Source organism: Zophobas morio, unplaced genomic scaffold, assembly GCF_036711695.1.
Source record: "Zophobas morio isolate AGI-343-1 ecotype UQ-CSIRO unplaced genomic scaffold, CSIRO_AGI_Zmor_V1 ptg000332l, whole genome shotgun sequence".
Lineage (NCBI taxonomy): Eukaryota > Metazoa > Arthropoda > Insecta > Coleoptera > Tenebrionidae > Zophobas > Zophobas morio.
In genome coordinates, this window is record NW_026972436.1 from 1 (window position 1) to 23,507 (window position 23,507).

The window sequence follows — 23,507 nt, forward strand, 5'->3', positions numbered from 1 at the left end:
CTTTCTGCGCCCAAAGAAGTATTACTCAATTGGGGTGTTTGTTACAGTCTTAAAGGTTTACACCTTGTACCTAATTTGGCAGGCACCAGCACTTTTGTGGCTCGGAAAGGTTTATATCAAGGGGGGTTTTAGGTTTTATTACATCTTTTTATAAAGCGCCTTGTTACAATTGTTCTTGACTGTTCTGCTTAACTCTCAGTTTTTTCCTATTTGTTCTTAAAGTTTTATTTCAATATAATTACTCTTTTCATATTTTCTGCTTATCTTCATTTTTAATTCTGGTTTTCCTTAGTATTTGTATCAAGTTTCCGAATTTCTATTGCTGTACCTCCGCGCTGTTTATCCCCGTAGAACGTTATAATCTTTCTTTGGTTATAACAGTGTTTATACTTTATTTTTTAACAAAAAATTCTTGAGTGGAACTACGGCATCCCCCAAACTATCAAAAGAGAGTGGAACCGCCTTCTTAAAATACTATTAAGAGGTTATTTTTTGAAAAATTCCAGTCATTAAAGACAGACAAAATGTATGCGAGGGATTTTTTTTTTGTAAAAAAATTTGATAAACGGATTGGGGTTTATAAACGTGTGGATAGAGCATGACATTCAAGTTTTGACGCCAAATTTTGCAGAGGGCACAGTTAACACTATTCCTGTTTAAACTAAGTTGTTTTCCCTATTAACTATTTAATTTTTTATTCCAAACCGCTAAAGACAGTGTTAAAATTTTCAAGTGCAAAAAAACAATATTATATATATATATATATTTAATTATTATTATGTAAACAGTTATATAAACTCTTTTATATTAAATTCTAAGGACCGATGAAAATTATATCTTCATGCAATTTATTAGTAAGCGCAGTTTGATAGAATATGCATATATTCGCTACCCTAGAAATTTTTTTTTTGGAAAAAAAATTACTTTACAAAAAACTATAATTTCGCGTTCTGGTTATTATAAAGCCTTTTGCAAATAATTTAAAGTCAATTTACTATTTGATAGTGAATTATTTGTTATTAATCACTGATAATTGGAAAAATGTTAAATATTTTCGATGCGATTTTAAAATTGTGTCGCACCGGTTAAAAAAAATTATAAGCGAATTTGTATAACTCACCAAAAAATCACCTCTTTGCTCATATTTTATACCGATAATTTGCGGTAGAAATTGGTAATATTTTACTTTTATTGTTACTTTTTATAAAGTCATTAGTGTAATATCTATAGTAATTTTAAAATAACGAAAGTAACAATTAGTAATTTATAACAATTATGATACAATTTTATGACTTATTTATAGCAATTGATATAATAATAACAGTGATTGTAGTTTTACTAATAAATCTTACTAATAATATCTATAAAGACAGTGAAAATTTACTCAGCTAATTTAACTTTAATCTAAAGAAAAGTTTTCTTATAAATATAATTATCACTTAAAAACAATTTAGCTTCCCGAACTTTCTTAAAGGGAATGTAGATTAAGCCTAAAACACGCCAACGCAATAAATAAGTAAAAAGTCATTTTCTTGCTTGCAGTTCGTTTCTGGTCTTTTCTTATTTGTTGTAGGTTAACTGCGGTTTTATATATTTTTTCTATAAAAATAAGTTGAGCAGTGTAGCGGTTTATTTTCTATTCTGCCATTCTTTAAGGTTTTAGAATGGTTGATTATAAAGAAACTGGAACAGAGTTTATTAATTTCCTAAACTCTAGTCCTTCTCCTTTTCATGCCGGTTTTTTTTTAGTTTTTTTGCTTAAATAATTATATTTATATAAAAAATACGTTGCGAGTTTGCAGTTCAGGAAGCCAAACAACTATTAGAAAAAGCAGGATTTATTGAAATTAAAGAACATAATAAATTTATACTTAAAAGTTTAGGGTAAATTATTTCTATAGCACACTTCCCAGTATAAATACTTATTATCTTTAATATATACATAGAAAATACTTCTTGATTCGGAACGGGACTTCTATCATTGCTTTTGCCGTAAATACGAAATTATCATATAAATATAATATATTAAATCTAGCAAAGTAGTTTCCTCATCTATTACATCAATAAAAACTTTTGTTATATATATAATTTTTTTAAAAATAAGAGTAAGTGGGAATGCTTGTGGTTATATATCTTTACTTTTATTTTTTCAAACTTTATTATTATATTATAATAATAACTTTTTTGGCAAACTTTTACAAATTAATTATCTACTTTAAATAAATTTTATACTAGCGTAATATTTTGTATTCTTCTAGAGTACTAATATAGAGTTGGAAATTTTTAAAAATGATTTTTTAATAAGATAATTTTATTAATAGTTTTAAAGAATTTATTAAATTTTTTGTTTATTATATCAACTTGTTAACATTTACTTTCAAATGATTTAAACTATAAATAGAAGTTATTAGAACATTTTCTCACGTTAATATATTTTAACTTTTTTTTTTGTACTTTTAACTTTTGCTTGTTGCTACTCTTGAATAATAATTTACTCTAATTTTATAATTCATTTTTAAGTTAATTTTTTGTCAAATTTTCTTGACAATTAATTTAAATTAGTTTTTATAAATTTATTCTTTTTTTTATTTTTTTTCCGAATTACTTAGTTAGGCGGAAATTACAGTAAAGGAAGCGGATTTAACATTATTGCTGCTCACACTGATAGCCCTTGTTTAAAATTAAAACCCATTTCTAAAATTGTGAAACACAATTATTGCGCTGTTGGTATTTACCTTATAATTATGTAACTATTTACTAATTTTTTTTTTAAAATCTTTTTTTTATTTTTAGTTATTTATATGTAATAATCAATTTTCATTATTTTATTTTTCTTAATTCAAGTTTTATTCTTAACTTTTTGTAAATTAATTTAATTTTTATTTTATTTATAAGTAATTATCTTATTTTATTATTTATATTTTAATTAAGTTAATATATTTTGTTATTTTAAACTTTCTACTTTAATTTTAAAATTATTTTTTAAAAATTTGCGAATTGTTATACAACTTTCATGAAAAAATTTAAATTCTTAAAATAATAAAAAAAATAATTAAACTTTTATATTTATGTATTATCTAAATTTATTCTCTTAAACTTTTAATATAATTTTATAAATTAATTTTTTTATATTTATTAATCATTAATATCTATGAATTACTCAACTTTAAATTTTTTAACTTTATATTAAAATTTTTAAATTTTTAAAAAAAAATTATGAATAATTATTAGTTTTTGATATCTATTTAGTACATAACTTTTTCCTTCAACTTTTTATAAAAAAATATAAAAAATGTTTAATACTTTTTGAAATTTACTTGTTTAACAGATTTTTTCTTAAATTTTTTTGTTCTTATATATTAATAAACTTTAGTATTTTTGACAGTTTATAAATTTAATATTCCCTAAAAAAAATTGTAATCTTCACTATCAAATTTATTAGAAACTTTTATTATTTTTGCTTTTTATATAAATTATTTTTATTATTTATATTAATCACTTAATTTTTATTAATTTTTCAAATTTATAGAGAAATAGTAAGTCCTTTTTATGAATTATTGAGTTTTTTTAAATTTTCTAACTATTATTTTTGTTAATTAGTATTTAATATATTTTTTTTCTACTTTTTATTTTTTTTATTAAATTTTAGTTATACCTATAATCTTTTTTATAGACAATATTTTTTATTAATTAACAATATAATAATTATTTTTATATATTTTTTCAATTTTTTTTTGAAAATTATTTTTTCATAAAATTTCATTTTGAATGATTTAACTTTATATTTATATTAAAAAATTTAATTCTTTTTAAATTATTTTTAAAGTAATAATTTCTTATTTTTTCTATTTAATTTTAACGATTAAAATTTTTATAGTTAAATTTTAAGATTATTTTATAAAAAACTTGAATTTTTAAATTTCTTTATTTTTTATTAATTTATTAGTTTTTTTATAAAAAAAAAATTGATATTTTTGGTATTTAACAAAATAATTTATATTTTTTTTTAATTATAAATTTTTTTAGTCTATTTTCTATTTTCTTTAACATTTACCCTTAAAACTTTTAACTTGAATTATAAAAAAATCTTTTATTCCTTTTTATTTTAATTTAGAGTAACTACTTTTTATATTACTAATTTATCGTGTTTCAATTTTTTATAATCCAAACTTCTTAATAAAAACTATTAATAATTTTTATAAAAACTTAAATTTTTACTTTCTAACTTTTTTTTTAAAAATAGTTTTTTCTAGAATTGATATTTTCAATCACAAAATAATTTTATTCCTCTTTATAATTCTTATAATTTTTTTAAAAAATTTTTTTTTAAATTTAATTAAATTCTTCTAACTTCTATTATAGAAAATCTTATTTGTTTTTTTAATTTATTATTAAAGTAGTAATTTTATAAATAAACATTTTATATTTTCATTTTTTTCATTTATTTTTTTTAAATTAAATTTTTAACAAAATCTTAAAATTATTTATATGAAAACTTTAATTTCTGCTTTTGACTTTTTTTTTTATTTTTTTCTAAAATTATTATATAATTGTAATTTTTTTTTTGATTTTTTGTAATTCTTTACTTTAAAAATTCACAACTATTATAATTAAATTTCGCTTTACCATTTTTATTTTAGCATCACTTTTTTTTAAAGATTTTTATTCTTTTACTGTTTAATATTTTTTTAATTTAATAATTAATTATTTTTGTACTAGTTAGATTTTCACTTTTATTATGCCATTTTGGTTAAACCTAACAGTTTATATATACATATATTTAACTTTTTATTATATTTACTATAATTATTATATTTTTATTATAAAAACATAAAGCCTTATTAATTTTATGAATCTTATAATTTTGTTAATATTTTTAATATTTAATATAATTATTTCGCTTCTTATTCTAATTCTGTACTGTTTAGCTAATTTTTTTTCTTACATAATTTTTTAACTTTTTTTAACTAATATTTTTAAATTTTAAATTTTTTAATAATTTTGTGACTGGAATTTATAATACAATTTTATAAATCCTTTAATCCTTTATATTAATATTTTTATTTATTATTGTTTTATTAACTAATTACTTTTAATGAATAACGAATTTTAAAACATCTATAAATTTAAAATTTTTTAATAAATTTCGTGATATAATTTTTTATATACAATTTTATACATCTTTACTTTTCCTATTAATATTTTGCCTTATTATTGTTATATTTTCATATAAATTTTTGATGAATTATTTTTATAAATACTAAATTTTGATTTGTTTATAAATATGGAAATTTTTTAAATAAAGTAATTTTATGATTATAATTTCTTTAATAAATTTAGTTTCTAAATATTTTTAATAGAGTTTTATTAATATTTTTTTATATAAATATTTTAATTTATATAAATTTACAATGAATATTGAATTTTTGAATTGTCTATAAATTAATACTTTTTATTAAATTTCAATTTAAGATTATTAAAATTTAATTTTTTTAGTAAATTTTGTGTTATAATTTTTTTTTTCGGTACAATTTATTTAAAATATAATTTTCCATGATTTATTTTTATTGAATCAAAATTTAGTTGTTTATAACTTTTAAATTTTTTTTAACTATATTTTTTTGGTAAAATGCTTGATATTAATTTTTTAACATAATATTACAAATATTTCTACTTTTTAAATAAGTATTTTAGTTTATATTAAACATATATATTTATCGATATTTACTGTTATTAATATTTTATTTCTAAAATACTTAAACTTTTTAAATTTTCTTGTAAATCTTTTTCATTAATTGAAATTTTTTTAAATTATTTTTTATTGATTTAACTTTTTTAATACAATTTTATAAATCTTTTATATATATTATTTGATTTTATTTTTGTTTATATATAAATTTATAACGATTTATTTTAAATGAATAATAAATTTTTGGATTGTTTAAAATTTTTTAAAGTATTTTTATAAGTTCTTTTCAAGAAAAAATTTTTATATCTTATTGTGGTTTAATCTTTTACGATACAATCCATAAATCTTTTACTTTTATATATTATTTTATTATTTTTTTATTTATATTTTAATCTAACGGAAAATAAATTTGGAAAAATATTTCAAAATTTTTATATATATTTTTTTAAATACTTTTAGTTATTTATCTGAAAACTTTACTTTTTAAAAGATATTGAGTTCATTTTTTCTCTACTTTTAATTTTTTTACTTTATTGGTTTTACTTTTATCTATAGTTTAACTAATTTTATTATTTTCTATATAATCCCTTATAATAAATTTAAAAATTTTAAGTACAATAGCGTTAGTTTTATTTTTTTATGGTATACTTTTCATTATTATTACTATTTTGTTATCTGTTATTTATTGTTGTCAATAATAACTTTTATATTTAATAAGTTAATACTGTTTTTGACATCTTTTTTCTCTTTATTCTTTCTATATATTTCTATTTTTACAATAAATATTATTTACTTTATTATCAATAAATTTTGCTTTATATATTTTACTATTAATCTTTAAAATTTTATTTTAATAAAATCTTTTTTATAAAAAGTTTTATATTAATTTATAAATTTAGTAATATTATATATTTCTGTTGTATTATTAACATTATAAAAGAATATTATTTATATAATATTTATACATTTTACGTCATTTTTATTAGAAAATTGAAATTTTTTTATTCAACTAATTTTAATGATATTAAATTCTTTTCTTTACTTTTTTATTAAATTTTTTTATATTTTGTAAATATTTAAAATTTTTTGTTTTAGTTTTTTACTTTTTGTTTTTAAAACTTATAAACTTTATTTATTTTTTTATATTAAAAAACTTTTTCTGTTCTATTTTATTTGTGGTTATCTATTCTATCACTTTTCTATAAATTTACTGATTTTACATTAACGGCGTTTTTTATTAGTTTAAATGAATTTTATAATTATTTTCATCAAAAAATATTCTCGCACCATTTTTCTTCCTTTTTTTTTAAACAAAATGTTTGTACACCATTTTGAGGTTTTTTTTAAACTTTATTTAGCGATACAAATAAATTATTATTTTTATTTATTTCATTGTTACTAAATTTCGTTATTGTAGTGAAAAACGAAACTAATAAATTTTATTTGATTATTTTTTTTATTATTTTATAAATATTTCATAATTTTTTCTGATATGAATTTCTTTCCGTTCTAAAGTTTTCATCTATTATTTATTTGTTATAGGCGTTCAGACTTATGGAGGTGGTTTATGGCACACGTGGTTCGACCGAGATTTGAAGGTTTCATTGAAATAAGTTTTTATAATTATTTTTTCAGCTTTTTAGATATTTTTTGCTTTATAATTTCACTATTTTTAGCGCTTTTTATAAATAAGTTTCATTACATTTATTAAAAAAAACTTTATTTTTTTCATTATTATTGATAAAAGTTTATTAATTTTGTTTTGAAATTTTTTAACTTCCACAAAAGTATAACAAATTATTATTGTATTACTAACTTTTTTTAGCTTCATTAGCTTTATATAGTTTTATATATAACTTCAAGGGCCCTGTAAACTTTTATTTTATTTAAATTTAAAAGTTTTTATGAATTTTTATTTTTTTAAATAAAATTTTGAAATAAAAATGTTTTTTCAAAAAATAATTTTTATTTATTATTACTATAATTATTTTTTTTTGTTGTTGTTGGGCTATTTTCTAGTGGTGTGACCATTATTTTTTATTTACTTATTCCCTGTTTATCATTTTTTGTGTCCTTTTTAATTGGCTAATTTGGTTTTTATTACATTATGATTAGGTGTATGGTTTATAATGTAAAAATTCTTTATTTTATTTTTTATTTTTATTTTACTTTATATATATTGCTTTTATCTTATTGGTATTCACGGAGTTACTTTAGCCTATTGGTTTCTATTTGTGCTTCATTATTTTTTTTTCACTGCCACTTTTTTATAGTTACAACGATTTTAAGGAGACGCTTTTATCAGTGCAGCCCCTCATTTTTTTGAATTTTTTTTAGTGGGGCTCGCCGTAGTATATATATAATATACTAGTAAATAGTTCTCTTTTCTAAGAGTACCTATCGCATACATATACTACAAGCACCATTATTCACCGGCGAATCAACAGGAATATGCTAATACTATGCTATTCATATAATTTTAGCGCCATTCTATAGGTTTCCTCTTTCAATTATTACAAAGTCGACTGACCGTGCCGTTCTGTTGCATATATATTGTGTCAAATTGTCTAAAAAGGCGACTATATTATGCATTTGGTAGCTGACAGAAACATGTGTAAGGCCCTCGCTTTCCACGTGCTAGAGAAGATCACGTGGTTTAAACGTCTAGAACTTGTGAGCAAGCACGTGAAGAGTAGTCATATGGCGCGTTATTAGCAGGACACGTGTGCAAATTTAGTAAGTGAGTGATAACGTAAGCAGTTATGTGTCACGTGTTTGAATCGGAAAGGAAACGACAGTATATATATTTTTTCCGGGAAAGTCAAATGACTGGTATTAGTCACATGGATTTTGTATATTTGTCGCATTACATCTTTTCTTCAATCCACGTGGTAAACATGAGCCTCGTGATTTCTATATATGTAGTATATTGCACTTAACCTTTTTTATATAAAAGGCCCCTATAAGTATCGCCTGACCACCTCCTTTATACTACTCACGTGTCACAACGCACTGACTGTTTAATCTGCTCTAGGTGGCCGGAAGGGTTATGTGCGAGGGCAGTTCTTGGTCCATCCGACAAGCACTTGTCCATATCGACCGACCGGTTTTTCGAATTCCTACTCTCGCTATTCATATGCAGCGCAGCGTTAATCAGGTCATTTCCGTTTTTATTACCATTATAAAGTTTTCTTTTTTAATGAATATTTTATATTGTTATTATTAGTATTTATAAGTAAAAGTTTAGATTATTTGTATATTTTTATATTAAACGTTTTTTATAATTTTTTTAAATATACTAATGAATTTATAAAATAAGTTTTTGTATATTTTTAAACTCAATAATTTTTTTCATGAACTTCCCAATAACTTAAAGTTATTATTAACTGCTATTAAAGGATTTTTTATAATTTTATATTTTCTTTATATTTTTTACGCATAAAACTTTTTTAACTATAATTATTAATAGAATAAAATATAATGATAATATTTAATAATACTATTAATAATAGAAAACTTTAGTGAAAGTTGTTTATTTTTGTTAATATTTTCCACGCATAAAACTTTTTGAAATATAATTATCGATAGAAAAAAATTTAGTGAAAATTTTTGCAACATTTATTATTATATTAAACTTTAGTGAGAATATTATTATTTTTTACTTATAAAACTTTTTGCAATATTGTTATTAAAAAACTCAAGTTTTTTATACTTATAATAATATTTATTTATTTTCTAATCGTAAATTATATGGAAAAATAATTATAAGAAAGAAATTTAGTGAAAATTATTTTTTTCAATATTTTTAATAATAGAAAACTTTAGTGAAAAAAATTTTTTTTCATTAAATTTTTTGCAATTTTCTAATTAAAAAATTTTTAGTGAAGGATTTTTCTGATTAGTCATATTTTTTTATGATTAGGATGGATTTAAATTCAACCTTGAAAATCATATTATTCCCATTTTTGGAACTTCTTATAAATGGTTTTTCTATTGGCTAATATATATTTATGAAGAATTCTCTATTTTTTTGTTAAACAGTTTTTTAAAAAAAAGTTAATTAGGCGTATTTAGTTTTTCATTGGTATATTAGCTAAGTTTATTAGTATATATAAACATTTATTTGTTAAAAAGTTAATTGTAAAAAATTAAATGTATATTCACTAAAATTTTACTTGCTTATTGTATTGACCAATGGCGTTCTTCTTTTTTTTTGAGAATGATGTATTGCTTAAAAGTTATTTAATCACTGTTAACTTTTTTACAAATTAAGTAATTAACATTTATAATATTTATGAAATGCATTAAACATATATTTCTACAAATATTGACCTCATAAAAAACATGCATCATTAAAATTATTGAACATTGCAAATATATAAATTTACTGATAGAAGGTTTTTATAATAACCAATCGTAAACTTTCGCTATTACAGCAGCAAAACTAATGAAAGTTTTATAAATATTTTGTTTTATAATGAACGCTTTAACATCAAAAATAATGACACGTAAAAAAAAAATTATCTGCCAGTAAATTAAAAGTTTTAGAAATTTTATGTATTTTTATTCATTACGGTTATGGTATGCAGAAAAGATCATTAAAAACTTTTAATGAAGTAAAATATATCAAAAAATTACCTTAAAATTTTTCTTATATGAATTGCAAAAAATATAACTTTGTACGCACCAATACCAAATGACCGTATAAATACACCAACTGAATTTAAAAGTTGTAATACTTTTAATGAAACAAATAAGTAATTATTAAATAAATGCACAAGTTGACTATTTTTGCTCAAATAACAACCAATAAAATTAATAAGGATGACTTCATTGAAATCACCAATCCCTCACAATAAACTTTTCTAAGGACAATAATTTTATAGTGTAGGGCTTCAAGTTTACTAAATAAGCAATAGAAAAAAAAAATTATGCTTATTATATCATTACAAATTACCAATGAAAGCTTTTTTACATGTAAAATTTATATATAAAGAAATAATTATTTAATATTAATAAGAAGTGCAAACGCAAACAAATAAGCAAAAAAAATTATTAATTTAATTAAAAAATCATGAATGCGTTATAAATATCCACTTTTTTTAATGATTTATACTTAACAATTATCTTGTAGAATAGAAATCTTATACCAATCAGAATAGTTATTGTATACCCAACATAGGAACTTTTGAAACTTTTACAAATAAATTATTAAAATCTTACAAAAAAAACTTTTATATTTACATTATTTTTAATGAATATAAAAAACGTGCAAGCTTAATAATATTATATAAAAATTTATAGATTTATGCTTTGGAGTATATTAACAAAAAACAATATTCGTTATTTTCCCTTAAAATCTTGAACTACACAAAACACTAATTTTACTGAAATGAATTATTTTTTAGTACCAAAAAATTATATCGTCCTGTATTTTTTGGTAAAAGCGTGACGCACATTAAAATAATGAGCCCTAAAATTTTTATTTAGTTTATAAAGTTTTTGCTTTTTACAACTAATAATTAATGATTTTTATATCTTTTTAGGTTTTTTCTTTTTTTATTTATATTTTACTATTTTTTTAACTGTTTCTATTTTATATCTGAATATTTTTACTTATATAACTTTTTTTTACTAACCTTTTTTTTTATAGTTTTTTCTTTTTTTTTTTTATACTTTTCCTCTTTTATATTTTTATATTTTATAAACTTTTACTTTTTTATTTATAGTTTAATATATGTAAAACTTTTTATCTACAGCGGAGATAATAAAGATCTTCTTCCTCAAGAAGAATTATCAAAAAGTTATCAGCAGGTAAATTCTCAGTATACAGAATAATAAAATAATAATATAAATAGTAAATGTAATAAATGTTACAAGAACGAATATTGTAAGATATTATTTTTTATTACTTTTACTAATTATTATTATCTTACTTAAAAGTTTTATTTATTATTACTAATAATACACTTTTTTATACAAACACAAAATAATAAAATCAGTAAAAAATATAAAATTTTTATAAGAAAAAGGATTAACTTTATTATTTTATTAATATTTTTTTACTTAATATTATTAACCAGGAAAAGTTTTATTATTAAAAAAAAACGTAGTGATATTATATATAAACTTTTTTTATGCATTCGGATCGTTTCTTGATCCGGATGGCGCGGGTGAATAATAGTGCTTGTACTATATGTATGTAATAGTATTTGTACAGTACAGGCACTTTTTATGAATAGTTTATTAGCTAGTTTATGCCTAGGATGGCCGCGATGACAAAAATGAAAATAAAAGAATATAATATATAATAAAAAAACAATAAGGTAAATTTTAATTACAAATAATAATACTAATTAAAATTATTAGTAATAATATAAATAGTTAACATTGTATAGAGAAAACTTATTATTAAAATTTATACTAAAAAGTTTTAATATTTTGAAAGTTTTTGATATTTTTAGTGTTAATTATTATTTTTTATTTTTTTTTATGATTTGCTTTATTTTTTTTTTATTTTCATTTTAATTTTTTTAATATAATTATTGTCATACATAAAGTTATATTTATTTTATGTTTATTATGTTATAATATCATTTTATTAAAATATCTTTAATTTTATTCATTACTTAGTATAATTTTTTTTATTATATTTTATTTATTATATATATTATTTTTATTTAAATTAATATTTTTTGTTTTACTTATTATTTTTTAGTATAATTTTATATTTTTCTTATTATTTTTTAAATAATCATTTTTTATTTTGTTTTTATATTATTTATTATATTTTTTTATTTTATTATCGTTTTATTATCATTATTATACTTTCTTCTACTACTATTATTTTCTTTTTTATTTATATTATGTTAATTTTTTCATTATTTTTTTTACTTTTATAACTATTTTTAATAGAACTTTAAACATTCTGCAACGCTCCTTTCCTGCATTGCCGAGGCTCTAAACTGTGACGGTTTCTATTTATATATTTTTTATAATATAAACTTTGTTATATATAAAACTATTAATAAAGTTATTTGTATTAATATATTTTTATTTACTCAATAATAATTCTTATTCTATTTCTTATTTTTTTTATATATAAAACTTTTATAATATTTTATGTTTATATATTATATAATAATAACTTTATTATTAGAAACATTTTTATATTTATATTTTTTATTACTAAACCTTAAAACTTTTTTATTATAATTATTTTTTTTGGTTTTTATTATAATTTATATATATTTTTTTGTTTTCATAAAAAATTTGAGCAATATTTAATAGTCCAATCATTTTTTTCTATTTTGTTTATTATAATGAATAATTTTAATAAATTTTACACGTGAAAACTAAATTTCTTAGAGTTGCTCAGCACGTGTACCCGCACGATCTTTTTAAACTTTATAACCTTGTTAAGGAAGCTCCATTATATATACATATTTTTGGAGGTAAACTCGTATTAAAAATCGCATCTAACACGTGCCCTTGCCGTCATTAAAATTTTTTTTAAAGCAATGTTTTTACATGAGTAACTTTTTTGGTGGCTGCAGTATATTTTCTTAATATTCTATTGGTATTTTAGTTCATAAGAGCTCCACTAAATTCGCTGTTTATAAAGTTTTCCAAAATTTATTAAAAAAATGTCTCCAAGCACTTTGCTATAACAATTTTGCACTTTGTTGGGGTGAAATTTTATAGTAACAATATATCAACGGAAGCCGTTGATTCGTGCGCATTCTTAATATGTTGTGTATTTTTTTTCGCGCCTCTTCAACGTTAATAATCTTTTGGGGAGTCTGTTTTATTTTTAGTGAGAAAAGTCGACTTTTTTTTTCTTTACCCCAAAAGTAATTATTATTGTTGGCTTGAAAAAACTTTAAAAAAAATTAATGACTTTTATAAAAAATTTAAAAAAAAAAAATTATACATCCCACCAATATAAACTTTTAGCTCAACATGAGAGCTTATTGGATGACGCTGAATGGAGAGTAATAAATTAATGAATATATTATAATATTTCAGCCCAACAATTATTTTCTACAACCATAAATTTTGTATTATATATACTTTTATTAAGACAATATATATATAATATTATTAGATCATAAGAAAAATAAAAAAATAATTAATACAAAAAACTTTTTCTATCTTCATATATTTTTTCTTCTCTATTTCACCTGACTTTTAAAAACTGTAATAAAAGATTAACTTTAATATATTATCATATTTAAAAAATTTTTATATTTTCTTTAACTTTTAAAAAAAAACAATAAAATATATAATTATTTATTCTTTCTTATAAATATATTAACTTGTTAAAAAAGGTAATTAAAATATATTTTTTTTCCTATTAAAAGTTTTTTAAATTTTTTTATGTAGTGAAGAATATTATATATTTTTTTCTTCTATGTTTTCCAACTTTTGAAAACATGTTATAATAAAAGCTTTTTTTCTCGAATTTTTTTTGTAGTAAAGAATATTTTTTCATTTATTATACAATTTTAAAAAGTTTGAAATATGTATAATAAAATAATTTTTTATTTACTAATTAACTTTTTTTTTAAGTGTCATGAATTCTATGTAGTAAAGAATATTATCTTTTTCGTAATTTTTTTTTAACTAATTAAAAAAAAATCTTATAATATATTAGTTTTATTTTATAGACCATTCATTATTTCTTAAAAGTTTCCCGAATTTTTATGTTTTTATTTATATTGATTTATATTTATATTACCATTTCCATTAATTATATTTTTGTGTTTACTATTTTATATATTATATGTATTCTTTATTATTTACATGTAACAGTCTTTTATATATTTATACTTTTTTTTATAAATTTATTTAAAGATAATTTTTTTATTAAATAGTTTATTATATTTATATTATTTTTTTATTAATATTAAGTGAAATTCTAAACATTTAATAAATGTAATAAAATATAAAATTTTTATATTATATTTTTTTAAAAATGTTTCCCGAATTTTTATGTAGTGGAGAATATTCTCGACTTTGAACTTTGTCTCGCTGATCATCAACCCGCTACAATTGGTGGCCTTAAAGATGAATTTATATTTTCAGCTCGTCTCGATAATCTTACTGGTTGTTATACCTCTTTAAAGGTCTTCATTTTTTTAATGCTTATCACTTTTATTTGTTACTACCTTTTTTTTTTGTTTTGTTCGGTATTTTAGAACTTGAAATTAATTTTTTTCATAATACTTTTTGTTTATAATTTTTTTTATTATATTTTTGTTAATATATTTTTATATAATTTTTTTATTATTAAAATTTTATAATTTTTTATTCTTTATTTGTTTTTTTTATATTTCTTTTTAATAAATTTTATTATAAAAACTTTAAAAAATACATTTATTGTATTTATTTTGTAAATAAAATTAACTTTATAATTTTTATTTATTAATTATTATTTTTTATTAAAAATGTGCAACTTGATATTTTTCTCATTATTTTTAATGTATTATTTTTCTTCTTTTAATGAAATTTTTTTAGTATTATTATGCGTTTCTTTATATATATTTTACTGGTTTATATTTTTTTATATAGTTTTATATTATTTTTTATTGGCTAATATATTTTTAATACTAATAAGCATGACTTTTTCGTGAGTATTTTTTATATATATTTTTATTTGTACTACATACTTATTCATTATTATTAATAATGAAATTTTTTTTAAAATATTTGTTTATTATTATTTAAATTGTGTTTTTTTATATAATTATGAAACCTTTTTTCTTTAAATTGTATTTCTTATTTTACGTATTTACCATTTTTATATTTTTTATTTAAAATATATCTGTGAAATATTGTTGTTATTATTATTTTTATATTAAATTGGAATATAAATATTTTTTTATATTCCATATAAAATATTTTTACTTTTTATAATTTATTTGTTATTTGTAACATTTTAAGTACAATAATTTTTATTACTTTATTACTTTTTAATATTTTTCTTTTTATTGTTTCTATATTTATTTTTAATTATATAATAAAACTTCTTTTTAGGCTTTACTTAATGCTTCTCGAGAAGAAAATTTAAAAAACGAGTCTAATGTTTATTTACTTGCGCTTTTTGATAACGAAGTTTCGTTATTTTTTTTATTGTTCATTATTTTTCATGTCTTTCTCTTACTGTTTATAAAGTTTTGAAATTTTTTTATAAAAATTTCTTAAACACTTACTTTTGTTATTATTTTTACTGCATTTTTTTTAATATTCTTGTAAAATTTCATTAAAATTATGATGTTATTTTTATATTTTTTACTTTTATTTGAATTTTTTTATTTATTTACAATAATGTTCCATTCTATTTCCAAAGTCTTATTCTTAACTTTTATTTATTTATTTAATATATATACTCCACTATATTTCATGTAACGAATAAATTTTTTATTCGCTTATGACGTTTTGATTTTATTATCTTTTTCGTTACACTTTTTATTAAATATATTATTGTAATTTAGTTTTATTATTTTTTATATACAAACTTTTCTATTTGTTACTTTTCATTATTCACTAAAGCTTTTTTATTTTTTTGGCATTCCTATTTTTATTTATTATTTTTCTTGCTAAAAAATTGTATTTACACAATTCTTTTATTGATAGTAATAGTTATGAATTTATTAATTTTTATATTCATTATAAGTTATTTATAATAATTTTTATGAATAAATATTTATTAGTTATTTTTATATATATATTTTTATAGTTTAATTTTATTTATAATAAAAAAAATTGTAATAATCTTTATTATTATATAATTTACTTTCTACTTTCTTTTTGGTTAAAAAGTTTAATTAATAATTTCTCAAAATAATTTTTTTTTATTTCTGGTTACAATTTTTTATACAACTTTTTAGAAAAAAAATTAATAAATATTACTATTTATATAAACTTTTTCATTTTACTTTTTGTGTTCCTAACTTTTTCAGGAAAAAAATGTTTACTAATGTTTTAATTATTACTTTTTTTGTTTTCTTTAAACTTTTTTATAAATATAATAATATTGAATTTTTTATAGTAAGATGTAAATATTTTTATTGTTAATTTTCTTATTAACCTCTTTTGTTTTCCTTATTTTTCCAAAAAAAAATATTTACTTTTTTCAATGAAAATTTTAATATTACTATTATTAACTTTTCAATTTTTTTAAAAATAACAATATTTACTTTTTTATGAAGACTTCAATCTCATCAATTTTTTTAACAATATTTACTTTTTGCAGGAAAATATTAATATTATTGTAAACATTATTTACTATTTTTGAATAAAATTTAGTGAAAAACAGAAAAAATTTATAAAAAGATAATATTATTAACAATTTCATAAAATATAATAAAATATAATTACTTTTAATAAAATTTAGTAAAAACGTAAAAATAAATAATTTTTTTTTCTTTATGATGATTTCAATATTATTAATGAATGCTGAAAGAGCTACAATACCTCTTTTTTTAACCCTTCTTAAGAAAATCTCGTGGGCTTTGGGGGTTTTAGTTTTTGTCACTTGGTGCGCTGTGGATATAAGAACAATTATCGCAGTCTTGTGACCTCGCCTACTTTTATATATATATATATATTGTTTTCTTTATATTTTCTTTAAAATAATATTTACTTTTTTCATTAAAATGTTAATATTATAATTATTAAACTTTTTTTTTTATTTTTTCGTTATCTTTAAATTTTTTTTATGAAAAATGTTTGTATTTTTATTACTTTCTTGTTAATTTTATTTGTCTACTTTAAATTTTTTTAAAAATATATATATTCTTTTTTCCTATGAAAATGTTAATATTATTATTATTCTTTCTTTTTCTTTTTTTTTAAACTTTTTTTATATAAACAAGTTAATATTAATATTAACTTTATTTTTTTTTACATTTTAAAAAATTTTGTGTGCTTGTTTTTATGAAAATGTTAACATTATTATTAACTTTTTTAATTATTTTTTTTTGCTTTAAACTTTATAAAAAAAAATTATATATACTTTTTTTAATGAAAATGTTTATATTATTAACCTTTTAGTAAATTTACTTTGTTTTCCTTAATTTTTTTCTAAAAAATTTTAAGATCGTTAACTTATTTATATATTTTTTTGTTTTCATAATTTTTTTTCCTTATGAAACTGTTAATATTATTATTAATAACTTTTTTTTAAAGGAAAAATAAATGTAATATTTTTTATGACTATTAACTTTTTTTTTTTGTTAAACTTTTTTTTTTTAAAATAATATTTAGTTTATTTTTTTATTAGTATTAACTTTTCTTATAATTTTTTTTAAAAAAATAATAATGCCATATTTTTTTATGAAAGTATTTTTATATTTTATCGTTATTATTCTTTTGTTTAATTTTTAATTCTATTGACAAAAATATAGAAAATATATATTCTTTTTGTCTCGTGTCTGCTGAATATCATTAATTTTTTTTCCAAAGTCCCAACAACTTTACTTTTTTAGAATAAAGATTTATTATTTATATTTAAAAAAATTCTTTTTTATTTTTAGAAATTATTATTTTTTTTTCAATTTCTGCTATTTTTAAACTTCATTCGTTAATTTTAATTTTTCTAATGAAATTTACTTTTACTTTTAATTTTATACAAACGACTTGCTTTATATAATTATTTTTAAAAAAAATTTATTCATTATTTTTATTTCCTATTTTTTTATTCTATAATTGTTAAGACTTTCTTATCTTTATTTCATTATTGTTATTGTACTAATATGACAACTTGGCTTTTAATACATTTTCTTTCTATTAAAGTCTTCAATTTTCTTAAATGTTTTATGAAATTTACTTTATTTTATATACTTTTTCATGAAAAATATTTTTTTCCCATTATTTTTATTTATTCTTTTTTCATTCTTTATTTTTCAAGACTTTCTTATATTTATATCATTATTTTTATTGGTATTAATATGGCAATCTTTCCTGAATAGGAAATCGGATCAAATTCAGGTGATTAATATTAGCTGTAATTTTAGAACTTTTTTTTAAAAAATTTTGTATTGGTACTACTCGATTCCGAAAAATATAGGTTATTATTATTGCCTAAGAGGTAATAATAAAGAATTTGATTGGTTTATTATTAGTTATTGGGGTATAGTTTTCTTAGACCAATTAAATTAGTGAATTTTATTAATTATTTTTAGTGAATATTTTATTATAATAATTACCAATAAAACTATATCTTTTCTTATATCCTTTTACCATTCAATTTATATAGTAAACATGTTTATAATTATTAATTATTAGATAGAATATTATTTTTTAATGAAATTATTTTTATGCTTCCTCTTAACTTTTTAATTTTATAGTGATGTCCACTATTATTTACTCTTCTTGAAATGTATTAATAATTTCCAATGGAACTATAATATTTATATGTATTTCTGCACAATCCTTTTATTATCTATTATTATGAATCTACTGATTTTAATAAAACATTTATAATTACTTTTTTAATTTGTAAAAGTCCCGCTTTTATTTATAATACATTTTTTAATAGCGTACGGCGCTGCCTCCAACTTTTTACAACAAACAATTAATCGTATTGGAGGATTTTTGAATTCAGAAGAAGTAGTGAAACTTTAATTCTATATGTTAACCCTTAAATAATTTTTTTCTTCTATTTCCTTCCAAAAGTTGGGGATGTCGATTGCGCGCTCTTTTCTACTCAGTGCGGATATGGCCCACGCTGTAAGCTCTTTTGCAAATATAAAATTTTCACTCTATATTTTGAGTTTTTGGTTCTTAAAGGCTACGCGGTAATTTTATTGTCTCGTTGAACGAAATCATGAAATTTTGTAGTATTTTTTAATTTTAATTATTTTTTCAGTTCTTTTAATATTTTATTATTGATCAAAAATTTTTACTTTATATGTTTTCACGAATTATAGTGAATTATAAAAAATTATACATAAATATTTAAGAAATTTATTTATAATTATTATTATAATAATGTGCTTTACTGTGGTGCAATGAAAATCATAAATTACCAAATTAGTTATTATTGAGCCAAAAATTGCTCTCGCTATAACAAAATAATGTGCACAATAATTGTCACGCATTGGAGTGGAAGTAAATGGAAGCCTTCCTATTGGTTTTTAAGTTTATAGTCTTTTTTCCACTTCAATTGTTATTATTATTACAAATTTTACGATTTTTTTGAATATTATAAATTTTATTGAGCATTTTCACTACCTTGAATGAAGTTTTTAAACAAATAAAAGATGGTTATGCCCATTTTTTGGGTTCTTTGCTTTTCATTATTTTTAAGGCTATTTAATTTATATTGGGTAGCATGTTTTTCCCGTCTTTTTATAAGTTACAAATATTTATAATAAAAAAAGTTTTAAAAGGAAATTGAAATATTCCAACTTTTGGGTGTAAAATAATTTTGTGAATATTATTTTCACTTTGAATAAATTAAAATATTTAATTTATTTTTTATGATAAGTTTTTTTAATACGTTTTTATTTATTTCCCATGCTGCAAGTCACTACACGTTAAGCAATACTCCCGTTTTGCATAAAAAATATACAACAATCTATTACTATATATTTCTTAGAATTTTTACAAAAAAAGTCTTTATTTTTTTACTTCTGATCTAATTGTAGCTTCTTTGTATGTAATAGTTGTTTGGTAGTTAGGAAAGCTTTTATATACGTATATTAGTATATTTTTCCCACGCGTTTCAGCATTTTTTATTATACTATTATAATAATTTTTACTTATTATAATCATTTTTTTTATTACTTTTCAATATATTAATTTTTGCTTTCTTTATTATTAAGTACTTAAACTTCGTCATTTTTTCTTTTTTATTATTCTTTTTTTTATTGAAAGCTTCATCCCCAACATCCGGAAGCCCATGAAGCCAATCATCAGCCTCTTCTCCATCACGGTCCTGTCATAAAATTCAATTCGAATCAACGCTATGCAACCACTGCAGAGACAGCGGCGCTTATTAGAAATATTGCGCATAAACGGAACATTACAATTCAGGTATAATTATTTTATTTTTCTTAGATTAATCTTATTAAATAGCGTGGTTTAGTACTTTCTTTTAATAATGTATAATCCCTACTCATAAATTTTTATATTAAAAATATTAATAAGAGCTCATTGGTGTGATAAAATATGCGTACATTGGTTTAATCATCATTAAAAAAAAATTTGGGAAGATTTCATTACAGTGGCACAATTTATAATAATATATAATCCAGTTATAAAAAAACCTATGAGTGACTTATTTTTCCTTGTTGTTTATAACTGGCAGCATGAGTCAACGAAGAGAATTTTTTTTACTGCATTTAAAAAGTTTTTAATGTACGAAGTTATATAAAATGTCGTTGATTTTCAGGCGAACGTGGCTAATCTCGTAAGCAAACAGCATTCGGAATTTACATATATCATAATTGAAAGTTAGAATAGCCAATGTAGTTTCACGGTTTAGATTTTGAGCCATTCAGAAAGCCCACAATAGCATCATTTAATCATAAAGGGTTTATACCGTCTACGTTTTGCACTCATTTTTTTAAAAGTTAGTAAAACATTTTCTTTTAGGTCAGTTCGAATTTTGTTTCTTCTTTTACTGTGAAAATCAGTGATAAGAATAAATTTTATATTATAAACATGAGGGTTGCTCACTTGAGGGCACTTTGCCTGTGCCACGTGACCGAGTAAGTAGCGCTCGAATGCTCTTCGTGGGAATTGAAAGCTATAAATGTTATCATTATGATACAGAAAAAACATATGTGAACCAGTAATTGGTTAATACCTTTTTTTAAGTGAACTTTAAGTAAACACTATTAAAACTATTAAAAAATTTAAGTGAAGGAAGCAAATTTTTTACTCAACATTGTTCTTATTAATTTTTTTTTTTACCCTACGTAAACTACTTCTATTTTTTATAAAGGAGAACAAAAAAAGTAACAGTAGTCCCATATAAAGATGATTTGCTTTTATTGGTTTTAAATTGTAAATAAATACCATCAAATTTTGGTTATAGCATATTCAATCTACAATATATTACTTCATTGGCTAAAAATGCATTTAGTTTTCGGTTTTAAACCTGTAAAACGAAAATTATGATATAGGAAAACATTAGTCACTTGTTTTGTAGTTGATCAGTGGTTTTCACTGGTTTATTAATGAAATAGAATAAATTTATTTAAATTTATTTAAAAAAATACATAAATCAAGTGATTTTCCGCATATAGATGGAGGCCTTTTTTTTGGGCTCCTGTCCCGCGAGCTTTATAAACAAGTATACCGCTAAGTTTAAAAATTGTGCTAATTCTTTTTTTATTATTATTAATTTTGCTTACTTCATAGGCAGAATATATTGTAAACAAAATAATAAACGGTTTTTATTTTTGGGGCTATTATAAACCTTTTTTCTTGCAAAGTTTAAATATTTTATTCAACTATTTTATTTTTGCTTGTTAAAAATATTTATAATAATGTTTAAAGGATTTTTGCGTAAGAAATGACTCCCCGTGTGGAAGTACTATTGGTCCAATTCTAGCTACAAACCTTGGAATCAGAACAGTAGATATCGGGTAAAATAAAGCATCTACATAGAAGTACATTATCTTAAAGGTTACACAAACGAACAGTTCACATAAGAGTATATTTTACTGTCCTAATTACTATTAAATATTTTTATTCAAGGTTTATTTATAAAAAGTTCTGCGTAGTAGCTAACGGTAAATAACATAAAATTTATAACTAATGGTTTATAAACGTTGTGCAACTAAACTTTATTTAATATAATTTTTTTTTAATAAAGGAACCCGCAGCTGAGCATGCACTCAATAAGAGAAATGTGTGGTTTGGATGATATCACTAACGCAATTAACTTATTTACTGCTTTCTTCGAAGAATTTAGTGGCCTTGAAGAAATTCTTAAGTAAATATCAAATATTATTTAATTTCTTTATCTTTATGCCTAGAAATATGTAGATATCTATTATAAAGCTGTGGCAGCATAAGAACTTTTGAATTTTAAGTTAAAATTGACGTTATTTAAGTGCGATCTTTTGCATTTTCTGCAAATACAAGTCTGTTGAGAGAGAACTCGAATTATTAACCCTTTATCTGAAACTTATTTAAATAAGTTAAGGGTAAAAACTAAGAGACAATCTTATGCGTAGAAAAGGAAAGTTAATATAAACGACTCCAATTTGCTTGTATTGCAACAAGCGTAATACTAATTCGTGGTTAAAAATATCGTTAAAGGGTTTAAATCTCTTATAACGAATTGGTCCTTCACCCTGTTGAGTTTAAAGTTTAACTCTTATGATTACAGACTAAAAATAAAAGTAGACATTTTTGTTTGTATATGAAGTTTAAAAACGGAAAGACCGCATATAAGAGCTTCGCTAAAGGGGCCTTTACTGCCGTCCTTAGACGTAAAAACGTGTAGAGATATACGAAAACATCTTAAAATTACCTATTCAACTTAGTAATGCTATACTGTTATAAAGCTCATTGTTTAATTCTTGAAGTGAGATCAACTTCAGCACCTTAGTAAACTACCTTTTTGCAATTTTTTTTTTATCTCTTATGTTTTTATTAACATACACCTTTACTTGAAATTAAAGTGTTAATTATGTCAAGGTAGCAAGACCCGCCAATATTGGAGAGCAAAGTCAGTATGGAAGACAGGAAAATATTAAATTTTCTTTTTTTATATATGATAAATTTTATTATCTTAACTAAAAAAAATAATTTTTTGGACAGCACGTGGGTGTAACAAAGACTTTTCAAGTATATA

At 19.9% G+C, this 23,507-nt stretch overlaps 1 protein-coding gene across 1 annotated transcript; it reads left to right on the forward strand.

The window, feature by feature from the left end:
• The first annotated feature begins 1,660 nt into the window (after nt 1-1,660).
• On the forward strand, nt 1,661-23,412 carry LOC135120041 (uncharacterized). Its single transcript, XM_064044397.1, has 18 exons — nt 1,661-1,737; nt 1,803-1,884; nt 1,947-1,992; nt 2,610-2,727; nt 7,232-7,287; nt 8,724-8,846; nt 9,612-9,673; nt 11,449-11,503; nt 12,605-12,662; nt 14,690-14,817; nt 15,728-15,805; nt 18,664-18,682; nt 19,233-19,303; nt 19,370-19,423; nt 20,573-20,731; nt 22,202-22,290; nt 22,521-22,640; nt 23,351-23,412. Exons 1-18 carry the CDS (start codon nt 1,665-1,667, stop codon nt 23,352-23,354), a joined length of 1,395 nt encoding a protein of 464 aa, XP_063900467.1. The 5' UTR covers nt 1,661-1,664; the 3' UTR covers nt 23,355-23,412.
• Nucleotides 23,413-23,507: the final 95 nt, after the last annotated feature.

Coding starts and splice junctions, on each gene's coding strand:
- LOC135120041 (XM_064044397.1), top strand. CDS start 1,665: ATGGTTGATTATAAAGAAACTGGAACAGAGTTTATTAATTTCCTAAAC. Junction 2,728..7,231: donor ACACAATTATTGCGCTGTTG/GTATTTACCTTA, acceptor TATTTGTTATAG/GCGTTCAGACTTATGGAGGT. Junction 7,288..8,723: donor GGTTCGACCGAGATTTGAAG/GTTTCATTGAAA, acceptor AATCTGCTCTAG/GTGGCCGGAAGGGTTATGTG.